This window comes from Ambystoma mexicanum, chromosome 9 (genome assembly GCF_040938575.1).
Source record: "Ambystoma mexicanum isolate Mex_15411 chromosome 9, UKY_AmexF1_1, whole genome shotgun sequence".
Lineage (NCBI taxonomy): Eukaryota > Metazoa > Chordata > Amphibia > Caudata > Ambystomatidae > Ambystoma > Ambystoma mexicanum.
The window spans coordinates 639,356,703-639,368,842 of NC_090931.1; the positions used below are offsets into that span (position 1 = coordinate 639,356,703).

The 12,140-nt window shown below is 47.8% G+C and overlaps 1 protein-coding gene across 2 annotated transcripts in view; it reads right to left on the reverse strand.

Annotated features, from left to right (window-relative positions):
• The window catches only part of KIF12 (kinesin family member 12), a 254,749-nt gene that overhangs the window by 115,785 nt on the left and 126,824 nt on the right, over positions 1 to 12,140 (reverse strand). For both annotated transcript variants that reach the window (XM_069615347.1, XM_069615346.1), the window contains exon 7: positions 7,925 to 8,060. In XM_069615347.1, the coding sequence (XP_069471448.1) occupies positions 7,925 to 8,060 (136 nt within the window). The remainder of the gene's footprint in view (positions 1 to 7,924; positions 8,061 to 12,140) is intronic.

Genomic DNA, 12,140 nt, shown 5'->3' on the forward strand with positions numbered 1-12,140 from the left:
GAGGAAGGCCTATTGGGAATAGCCAAATCTTGCTCAATGTAGTTTCCCATCTCTCCACTGTCAATGTACGCCTCCAAGGCATTTATATTTGATGGTTGCTTGTGATGCACCAAAAGTACCGGAAGGACTAGATGTGAGGTCTGCACAGATTCCTCTTTCTCGCTCGACAAGTGGACCCCTATGCTTGCCGGGCATTCGAGTTTCCCGAGTCCTGTACTACTACTTCTTCGCCGTTTTTGTCGGTTGCTCCAATTATTTTCTTGGGTGGTTTTACCGGGCATTCACGGAGGAAGTGACCTGCTTTACCACAATATAAGCAGAGCTGTTGCTGTCTTCTTTTCTCTCTTCCCGCCTTAGTAAGAGGGTTCCATATTCTACCAATTTGATTTGGTTCCAACTGTTTGTGTGGTTTGGTCTGGTTCTCACGGGGTCGCGCATAAACTGACCTTCCTTCTGTTCTGGCTCGATCCATTTTCCTATTCTGCAACCTATGATCGATGTGCACTGTCAGGTCTATGTAGTCCGCACACCCCTCATGTGGGTTCACAACTTGAGCCAACACATCCTTAAGTTCTCCACGTAACCCTTGAGAAAAGAGCATAGTTCTCTTTTCTTCTGGCCAGTTGGTTTGGGCTATGAGACGATTGAAGGTTGCAATGTATGTTAGTAGATCTTGATTCCCCTGTCTGAGTGACAACAATTTGTTGTCCAGAGCTTGTCCTTGAGTATGTCCGGCAAACAATTTCTCCATCTCGTGCATAAAATCCCCAAAGTTCTGAAGTAAAGGATCATCTTGACTTACCAATGTTATTGACCAGTCCGCCGCATTGCCTCCTAGATATGAGTATGAATGCAACTTTGGCTTGATCATTAGGAAAGGCTCCTGGTCTGCATAAGAAATGAAGGCAACATTGGTTCATGAATATGGCAAACAAGTTTGGATCGCTGATGAAACATTCAGGTGGGACTAGAGGCACTGCCCCTGGAGGAACCACCTGAACCGGTGCTGATTGTTGTGGTGTGGAAGAGTGGGATATCCCAGGCAAGGGAACGTGTCCTGCTTGTGCCTATAGCATCTGTCTTGCTAAGTCATCAGTTCTTTCTCGAGTTACAATAAGATCCCTCCTTAATGCACAGGTCTCCTGCCTTGAAGCATGTACTTCAGCTTGTAATTCCCCTAATAATTGGGCAAATTGGTCTGTCTTTGAAGTTTCCATAACGCCCAGGCAGAGAGTTGTAGAGGCTTTGCGTTCTGTTACGCTCACCTGGTCTCTGCGGAGGCGTTGGAGCACGGTTGCAGCCCTCCCAGGAATTAGGTCACCCCCGTCAGGTCTCTCCCCCTGCGGACAAGCTTTAGGCGGTGACAATTGGTGGCACTGCTCCTGCGTGGATATGAGAAAATGTGAGTGCACTGATCGGTGACTACGGTACCTCTCAAACCCTTCTACCCAAGGTGCGAATTCTGCAGGCATGTACCGGCCCATAAGGCCCACCTGTTCATTATTGATGGTGAGTTCTCCATCCTGCTACTTCTGGCAGGGGTGCTTGCTGATGGGATCTAGTTACTTCACTGATCCCTGGTAAGTAATAGTCCAGTCCAGCTGCGACTATGCTTCTCTTGGCTGTTAGGAAGTGTCTCTATGTCTCTTGTCTTTTCCTCTTTCTGTTTTCTCTTTGCCCCTTCTCGCTTTCTGTCTTGGTATTATTGTTCTCAATATTGTTGTTAATTCCTGAATAACGTTTTCTCTTCTGTTTTCTTCCCAACAGATGGAAATGCAGCCCAAAAGCAGTTGTGGAGGTGCAGAACGTGGCCAGAAGGAAGATAGATGAAACCGCAATGTCCGACAACAGGTGAGTGATGGTTTAAGGACAAGCGGGAGGTGCGGTGGAAGCGCAACCTTAAACTTAATGTCTTTTTAATGTCTAACCTTGCCTTTACCTTTTACTTGCAGGTGCTGCGGTCGTGGATGAAGTGCATAGTGCTGCAGTGTCAAGAAGAAGATTTCAGAGACCCTGAAGATTTGAAGATGAGCTGCGGTGCCAAGATGAAGATGTCGGTGTTCCGGAAGATTTGAAGAAGACGCGCACAGATGAGAGCAGATTCCCGAGGTGGTCAGAATAAAGGCAGGAAGCAGGATTTCCAAGGTAAGTTTAATCCCAGGTGGCAGTGAGCGTTACGCTGCATGTATGCAGAATAACGTGGAAGCGTCTGCCTCATGGATTGGAGTAGCTTATATAGCTGTGATCGTGGGCATGCCCACTAGGCCTGGCTTGCCTGCCACACCCTGCCACTCCGAGTCAGCACGTGCCAGGCAACCCAATAATAGCAGCCCCACCCGAGAGTACACGTGGGGCTGCTTTAGTGATGGAAGTTCCCATGTTAAATGCACCTTGCACCCGAAATGAGGTGCTATGTTCACAATAAAAGCATTCTTGTCCCGAATAAATGTTCTTGTTGACTGTTGTTCATGAGCCTGGTGTCAAAGGCACCCGAACTGTGTCCATCCGGGCCCGATCTGTGTTCTTGGCCCGTTGACCATGACACTATCCCCACTTAAGAACACTCAGCATGTTGAGGATGCCCATAATGCCAGTACAAATGATACACCACTGTCAGAAAACATGACCTAGAAATCCTACCATAGTGTCCCTAATCATAGACTTTCCTCCCTACAACATTCATGCTGCACTCTTTTACATATTCACACCTACACTCACATACTACAGCATTCACACTGCACGTGTAGTCTCCCATTCACATGTGCACCCATACGCTACAACATTCACACTGCACTCTCATACTCCCATTCACAAATGCATACATACACTACCCGCATACATTGCACTTTCATGCTCTCATACACATGCACTCACATATCCAACAACATGCACACTACACTCTCATGTACATGTGCACAGACATGCCCCCTCACATATATGCACGCGTGCATACATACAGACATGAATATGTACACATGCCCACAGGTTTGTGTCTTGCCTTACCTGCACAACGTGATGCCTCAGGTCTCCTGTCTCAATCCAGGATCCCACACAGGCAACGTCCATAGCTCTCCATGTCCTGTGCATCCTGCACACACGAACCAGGAAGCATGGGAAGTTGGCAATCAAACACCTATCCCTTTTTGGTTCCTCACATTTGCATTGGAGGTGGAGCACCTTCAACCCGTGCCCCAGGCCCTTCTAGTGCTGGTAACAACCACTGCAAACTACTGGGAATGCAGCTCACCAGCCTGCATACCCAATGGGCCATGCAAGACTGGGAAAGCTAAACACCTGGACCATTGGGCATGAGCTGGCTGTGGTATTGTTTCCCTGCTACAATACCAGCACTGAAGTATGTCCTCAGCTGCTTGTTTCAGCTGAGCGAGCACTCTGTGTTTTCACTGGGCTAGCAATTTTAAAAATAATATTAATAGTTATAGCTTCTCCATAATGGGTCGTAGTTTGGCACCCTATCCACCTTTATGGCAATCCACCACTGTGAATGATGTAAATGTCACTTTTAGGACGGGGTCGGGGACCTGACCCTGTCAAGAAAAGATGGGATCCCTCTCAACCTGTGGTGGGAGGCCTCCCAGTTTTTTCATTTATTTTTTTTTTTTTTTTTTTTTACCAGAGCCATGCCAGTCCTGCCCCAGAGCCAGGGAGTGGGAGTTTGGAAAGTCCCAGTCTCTGTCCCTTTTACCTGTGCCTGGCTATTTGAGTCAAGTACCACCTTTTCTTATCCCATACCTGCATTGCACAATTCTGGCCAGTTTCTTTCTTTGTGTCCCTTAGTACCACATCACCCAGAAGGTCTGCTGGTGAAGTGAGTGAGCACCTCAACCGGGATAAAGTGGCAAGCAACTGCAGAACCGCTGTACTAACCACACATTCACCTGGCAATCCAGACAAACTACGTAACTTGGACTGCAACCCATGCTTAGATTTCAATGGGGCCACATAACGCTCTGCGTGTCAAACGAGCAGTCTAGACGCTGCACCTGACACGGACTGCAGCCATGATTATACTTTTTACAGAACTGTAGCATGGTCCGTGTATCTAACCGGCAATCTGGACACTCACTTTAAACCTGACACGAACTCTAGATTTGACTATCCACTGAGCAAGTCGCCATTTCCAAATGGCAGCTCCATCACACATGAAAAGGAGCTGTGGCTTTACGCCGGCTATATGTGCTTATATACCTGAAACTTGGCCCCTTATGAGAAGGAAGCCAACGCTTGGCACAGGGAGCCAGTTAGGGAAGAGAACCAATGTAGGGTGATGGGGATGATAACAGGGAAGATAGCTCAGTAGCAACGTGCTCGCCTTGATCCCCGGGTCCGCGCTTAGAAACCTCTGGGTATTTAAGCGTGTTATAAATATGCAACTAAGACAACAACAGCAACAACAAAATTATGTAACAGCGCCTCGATGTCCCGGACTGTGTGAGCGCTTTAAAAATGAAAATAAATAAATAAATAAGCAAATAAATTGCTTGGCTGAGGTCAAGGGAGGAGGAGGAGGAGGAGGAGGACCAAAAGGCCATGCAGACAAAGGACAGGGCAGAGGAGCGTGGCAAAGGATTGCTGAATTAGTGTGCAAGGTGAGGTATTGGTTGGTGAGAGAAAGTGGTACTTGGGTCTGAATTTGCATGCAAAGTGATCAAGTGAAACTATCAGAGAAATAGAGTAGGAAGTGAATAAGAGTGAATGGGAAGGTCACTGGGATAGTGAAAGGACGGTTACTGTAGAAGGTGTGGGCGGAGTGGAGTGTAGTACCAGTGTGGACAGGGGGTAGTAGTAGTGTGGAGACGGGAGAGTAGTAGTGTGGTGTGGGGCTTTCAGTATAATGGAAAGAAGAGAGGAGTAGTGTGGAGAGGGAGAGCAATAGAGCGCGGAGGAGAGTAGGATTAAGAAAGAGAGCATTGGATGGATGTAGGCGGAAGAGTGAGAGAGGGAGAGACAAAGTAGAGGGGGACGAAGAGAAGGCATGGAGAGTCGAAAGACGAAAGGGGAATGACAGAACACCAGGGCAATTGGTATAAAAGGACAGGACCAAGTGACACCTGCGATTTGAAGGCACCTCTTATTGTACTGTTGCATTGGGAGACCTAGGTTTCGATTAACCTAGATGATTCCCTGAGGATTAGAGAGAGAGAAAGGGCGTTCGCCCTTAGGTCACCACGATCATCCTGTTCGTTGCTAGACAGAAGGGGGTGCTCATCTCTAGTGACCATCCTGGGGGCCTAGGGATGCCTGAAATAGGATGGAAAATGCCCGGGGGAGACAAGAGATAGAGGGACAGTCCTTAGCGAGCCCATTTTCCAGTATTTTAATAAAAACCCGGCTTATAATGCAATTATATAATTCCTTGTTTACTTAATAATTTCTTTTACTGAGAATGCACAGCATTTTGTCTCATAACATTTCCTTCATTTTTGGAAAGGGCCTGGCTCAGATTAAAATCCAGATAGAGGGGATGGCTCTAGCAAAGTGTGCACGTGCAAGGCAACACGACTATTGTCCAGAGAGACAAAAGTGAGACAGAGCTAGGCAGAGAGAAAAAGAAAGCGGAGAGAAGGAGGAGAGAGAGCAAGCTGAATCGGCGTAGTATATGCCAGGCACAGCTATGTCTGTACAATATATAGGTACACCAAGTAGTAAAGTATTAATATTTGAACGTGGCTGTGCACCCTGTACATGACCTTGACTGTTTGCATTTTTGAAACATTTCATAAAGTGCTTAACCTGAGTACTTCTGAAGACACCTTAAAGACTAATCCAGGAAAGGTTAAAGGCAAGTTATTGGACCAAGACTGGATTGACACACAGGAAAAGGGCAGAACAATGAAACTATCTGGGCATCATGGTTTGGCATGCAGACCCAGGGGAAAGGTGGCAAGCCATTTGGAAAGATTCCCCAGTAGCACACCCAGAAGCCAATTCATGCCATTCCGTTTGAACTTGATGCCAACTAGAGAAATCACGGAAGTGAGAAAAGACAAATTACTGAGTGCAGGCTGTGTAAAGGAAACAGGGAAACACTGCGCCATTTGTCTCTAGTAGGCCCGGTATTACGACTCCAAAGAACAAGGTGGATGGGAAGATCTGTAACACGTACTACAACGCTGTTAGCGGACGATTGGTGGAGTATTCTACCCCAAGGAGGATGTGTTTCTGTAACATTGGCACTATTATCGTACTTAAAGGAAGTATTCTCGATCATGGCAAAAGGGCCAGAACATTAAGTTGAAAAACAGGAGCTTAACGTAAGTACCGTTTTTCCTAAAAGATTGTTCAATGGAGGGGGCTTTGACCCCGTTACGATGTATAACTATTTTGCCCCTGTTAAGATGTATAATTATTTTGTTTTTTATTTAGCGTCTTGTATTTGATATCTTATTTGGTATATAGCTGTAGGGTTTGAAATTTGAATAAAATTAAAACCAGGTATATTAGCCTCAAAACGTTCTTCTTAGTGGTATATGGGACTCATTATGAGTATTGAGATGACTTGTTTTTAAAGTTATACCATATTATACATGTCCATCCCCTGGAATATTAACTGTACGGGAGACATAGAAATAGCTGCATTGGGTAAATATATTTTATGCGTCCCTTATGCAGTAAATGTCCTATGTGGTCCTACTTCATAATTAGATGGTATTTTTAATAATAAGAGATATTGCATGCAAGGTTGGAAGGACTGAGGGCCTTCGTGGATATAAGGGTGATACGCCTTTTGTTGAATACGGACGTGATGAATGTGGAGAAATTCATTCAATATCTGGGATGCCAAAAAATGTGAGCTGTCATTTTACAGAAAGGGCAAATTCTATGTAGGGGCCGGCACATGGTAGGGGCCAACATTAGAACTTACATGCTGTCGGGTCACCTGCATGCAATTGTCAACGTTTACAATATGGAGTGCAAGAGCAAAAGAGAAAAAAACAACAAAATCGTCTTTACACTTTGCTTTGGTGCTGCATTTTGCAAAAAAATATGTAGCTGCTGACAGGAAATTGGGCTTTGCAGACGCACTTAGCAGGTACTCTATGGAGGCAGATGCCACAGGAATCCATGTGTTTACCGCACGCATGGAAGTCTCATGCAGGTGTAAAACAAAGTGAACTTTGAAGACGGAGGAGGAAAGTATGGTGGAAACGTTAATTTGGCTTAATGCCCTTTCTCTGCTATCAGGCGGTAGGAAAGGGTCCTGGAGCATGAAGGCAAGGCATAAATCCTTGCAACTCACTCTGATCCTTTGGCTCACTGCTCCGCTCCATGTCAGAAGGCCACCTTCATGTTTTTACCCTTATCTCATTCTCATTTTGAGGGTTATACATGATAATTGTTTGTGGTTTAGAGTTTTCCATATGACTTTGCAAATGAACAAAATGTAAAATGTTCTTAAAATCCTAGGTTGGTACATGAATTCTTTTTTTAAATCTGAAGCAATACTTTTCCCAGTTCTGGTAAGTAGGGAGTCAAATCTAGCAGAGGATAGCTCAGCGGCAAGGTGCGTGCCTTGGAAGCAATATGACACGAAGCAACACAGGTTCAATCCCCTGGTCAGCGCTTAGAAACCTCTGGGTGTTTAAGCGCGTGATAAATGCGCAACTAAGACAAAAACAATTATGCAACTAAAAAACAACCAATTCCTGTAACAGCGCCTTGATGCTCAGCAGGCTGTGTGAGCACTTTACAAATGTAAATAAATAAAATAGAATAAATAAATAGCACTTGAAGACTGTATCTGGGGTCTGTATCTAGCCACGGAAGCACTCTACTGTTTAAGGAAGTCAACGTATGGTCTATAACACATGGTCCTCTTCAGCATGGCCAGTAGCAGCCTGGTGGAAAAGTGGTTTCAGTACCATTGCTTTCATCCACTCCATTTTAGCACCATGAGACGTACCTTCCTGCAGAAGAGCCATGATGGTGTCCAAGCTTTCAAACTCCACGGTGAAGAGGCTCTCCACGTAAAAACCACGGGTTTTGTTCCAGCGGACGGGCAGTGAGTGGCATAGTCGTGGGCTCAGAAGGTCTCTCACCTGGGATAGGAATACAAAAAAAAAACAATGACCTTCATGATAATTCAGGTACTCTTAGTCTATGGCTCCATCTCCTTAACCGCTTGCTGGGACGCGTGCTCCTGCAGTAGGCCAGGCTGGAACATTGCTCCAAAGAAGCTGCATGTAACCTCACAAGAATTTGGAAACCTGGAACAAGACCACTCCATTACACACTGGCTTTCCACGCTCCCCTACATAGCTGGGACTACCTTGAGCAAAGCAGTAGTAAATTAGAACTGGTAAATGCGCAAGTTCTAAGCAGGGATGGAAATTAGGATTTGTTGACCAGGAGCAAAAAGCAGCTCCTGGGTATCAGACATCACCTGTTTGGCAGGAGCTACCTCTAAAGAGCCAGGTGCCAGACAATAGTGCACAGAAAAACTAACATGAGCACAAGATGCAAACTCTAGTTTTGCCCATTACATATCATACAATATTCTTTAATTGTGCCCTTAGGTGTGTCCTTTATTCTCATTTAAACACAGACCCAAATCTATACGTTTAAAATCACATAGCTTTGTTTGTATGGCACCACTTGCCTGGGGAGTCAAAAGTAGCTCCTGGTAGCTGTTTGTTTCAAGCTAAACAGGCTCCCCATGGCTATATCCAGGAGCTAAATAGATCCCAGCTCCTGGCAATTTCGAATCCTGCACGGCAGGGAGAAGCTGTGAATGAGGGAGAGCCAGGGAACAGGAGTGACGTAATCACCATAAAGGCATGTTCTTTTAATTTTCGCACTCCTCTATTTATATTGGGGCAGATTACATAGCAAAACATTACTGGGGGCTACTGACCACCTCCTGCCAAAGCAAGCATCTCGCCTGAAGGAAATATCTGGGCAATCGTTTTTGCACAAAACATGAGAAGTAGTCCAAATGGCGGACTGATCTGAGAAATTGCCACATGCCGTTGGAAAGCTGCTGATGCCGCCTTAAATACGGTGGAATGGGCCAGTACCGTTTCAGGAGCAGAAAGCCCATGCTGAGGATGTTCTGTTGAAATGCATGACACGATCCACCTGGCAATGGAGCCCTTGGCCACGTTGTGTCCAGTTGGAACATCAGCATGAGTAAGAAAAAGTGTGCTACAAGAAGGTTGTATCCTCTCAAATAAAGCATTAAGGTCCTAGCCACATCCACATTCTTCTGCTGGTGAATGATGTGGCTGAGGGGTTGTAAATCACCTGGTAGACGTGGATATAAGGTCAGACTTTGGGACTGAAGGACATAACTGTCCTTACAAACAGTTTATCTGCATGGGAAACCTTACAAGGTTACTTGCAGGAGAATACCTGCAACTTGCTCAACCTCCTTGCAGATATGACAGCCACTTGGATCCATAACTGGATGTCAAGGTCAGAGGAAGCCATAAGCCTTAAAGATCTCCTCTTTAGACAACCCAGAACCAAGTTCAAATCCCACCAAGGTGGAGGGTTTCTGACAGGGGGTAAAGGGGAAGTAGTCCATCAAAGTTACACATAATGGCTTTGTTCTGCAAAGTGAAGAGTGTCCCACCTCTTTTCGAATAGATTGCAATAGCCAACAGATGGTCCTTACAAAAGTCAATTTTGATACCAATGCTGGTGAAATGAGGAATAAAGAAAAGACATTTTCTGGGACTTGAAGATGGCCGCCAGCACCAGGTAGACGTGTCTGCAGCCGCTCCATGGGCTCACTTTCTTCCATTGGCTTTCCCACGACCACAAAGCCACTGGAAACAGCTTGTTGCCACAGAACGTGAGGGCGTGAGCATCGGCCCCACATATGTAGACTTTCTAGGCATCTGCAAGCCGTGGTACACCCAGGACAAACAGGGCGCAGGGGCCTTGCCATTCCGGGCCAGCATTGGGGCCTCATTGGCGAGAAGGGCAGCGGGTGCAAGCAGCAGTGAGCGCTTGGGACTGGCCTGCAAGGGAGCATCGGGCTGAGGCTGCCTGAGCCGGATCTGGCGGTTGCCGAGGGCCTGGTCCAGCAGGGGTCGCTGGCAGTGTGAAGAAGTGAGACTGCTGCTGATCGGGCAAGGCTCCATGGGCGGTCAAGCAGAGAGGGGGCTCACCGGGATCCCGCAAGTGAAGAGCGCTGCAACCCGGCAGAACATGGACAGCGAGAGCTCCCCTTGCCTGTACAGGCAGAGACTGTCAGCGGAGCGGCACAGAGCTTGACCATCATGGCGGGACAGAGAGGAGGTGAGAGGAGTGCAGCTTGGATCGGCTGCGCTCCTGCTGGTGAGGATTTGGAGACTGGTGCACCTCCCGGCGCGGCGCAGCAATGGGCAGCGGGGGTGATTTGGTCAGGGTCCCCACCCCAGGGGAGGTGGCTAGGAATTGGGGGTACTTTTGGAGCCCCAGGAACTGAAGGTGAGGAGGGGACAGGGAGGTGGTGCCCACCTTATACCCAAGCTGCCCTTTGCCAGATCCCCCGCCACAGCAAGACGTGTGGGCCATTGGGGAGTGCTTTTCTCCCACAAGAAGGCTAGTCATGCGGCTGGAGTCCTGCGACCAGGGAAGGATGTGAGGCGCAGCACTCAAGAGGGAAGGGCCTGAAAGGCCAGGCAAGGAGACTCTTTGGGTTGCCTGTGGAGTCCTCCTGTGCACACTGGAAGGAGGATTGAAAGGGGGGGCAAACTCGCTCAGCTTCTCATCGGACTCCCCTAACCCCTGTACCCCCACATTCTAGGGGAGGGGAGGTGGCACTTCGGAGCCACGCAGGACAGGCATTATGATCAGAAGAGCGGGGCAGGCCCTGTGGCAGTGAGAAAGGAGGCCATCTTTTCTGGTGGCACCCGGATTGTGCTGGGACTAATCTCTCTTACGGGGGATGGGGCGGAATGGACCGGTGGTGCCGGGGGAGTGGAAGCGAGGTCAGCCTACAACACAGGACCTTGGCTTCGACGCTGGGCCGGGGGAGTTCCCTGGATGTCAAAGGCCCAATCCAAAGCATCCCAGAAGCAAACCTCCTCCATGGGGGATCCACTGGGCACCCTGCCCACCATATGGGGGAGAGGCAAGAGGGACACATAAGACAGGGGCTACTATGGCAGAGCTGGGGGAACCAGTGGTGGGGGAGAGCCCTTTTTGATGCAGGACTTGCTGAACGACCTGATGAGCCTGCAATCCTCCCTGACTAAAGCCTTTCAGGAGCTATTTCAGCTGATGAGGTCAGATCTTAGTACAGCGTTGTCCGAATTGAGGCAAGAAGTGGGCCAGATGGGGGAATGAACGGACCTCCTCGAGAGGGGTCTTCAGGAGGTGGAGAACGACACCAGGGAACAAAGTGAGGCCATCGAAAGACTGAATGCGGCAAGTCCAGAAGATTTTTGCGGACATCTTTGGGTCAGGATGGGGAAGGCTGAGAGGATAGTTGGAGGTGTGGGGGAGAGCCTCAGTGGTTGGGTTTCGAGATGATGGAAGGTCAGGGAGGAGGGTTTTGGGAGTTGGGGTTTTGAATAGAGGAAGGTACAGGAGATGACTTAAGGGATCTGGTGACCCTGGGGCGACAGCCAAATATGGAGCCGAAGGTCTGTGAAGCAATGAGAGGAGGCATCTGTGTGGTGGAGGGTTGGGGGGACGCTTATGTGCGAGCCACAGCCCTGGCTATTTTCAAGTAGGTGACTCATAACGTGAGGTGGTTGAAAAGATTTGAATAATTCACCAAGTGATGCAGTCCAGATGTCTTGGCTATTCAAGAGACCCACCTTTTGCAGAAGGATCAGGCGAGAATCCACCTTAGGGGTTTCTCCCAGATCCTCCATGCCTCAGGACCTAACAAGACAAGTGGGGTGTTGCTTGTATTGAGGGATGGGGTAGAAATCCGAATAATGGACTCTAAGGCAGACAAAGGGTGTAGGTATGTTATGGTAATGGGAGAGATCGAAGGATCAAGCTATACAATAGCCTCTGTATATGTCCCCAATGTCACCCAGGAAGCTTTTTTAAGATATCTTTTGGTAACTCTTGAAGAGTTATAATGATGGGAGAATTCAACCTGACATGGTCACGAGATCTGGACAGAAGCTCGGGAGATCCCTCGCACAAAATTGGGGTAGCTTTCGCACCTCTGC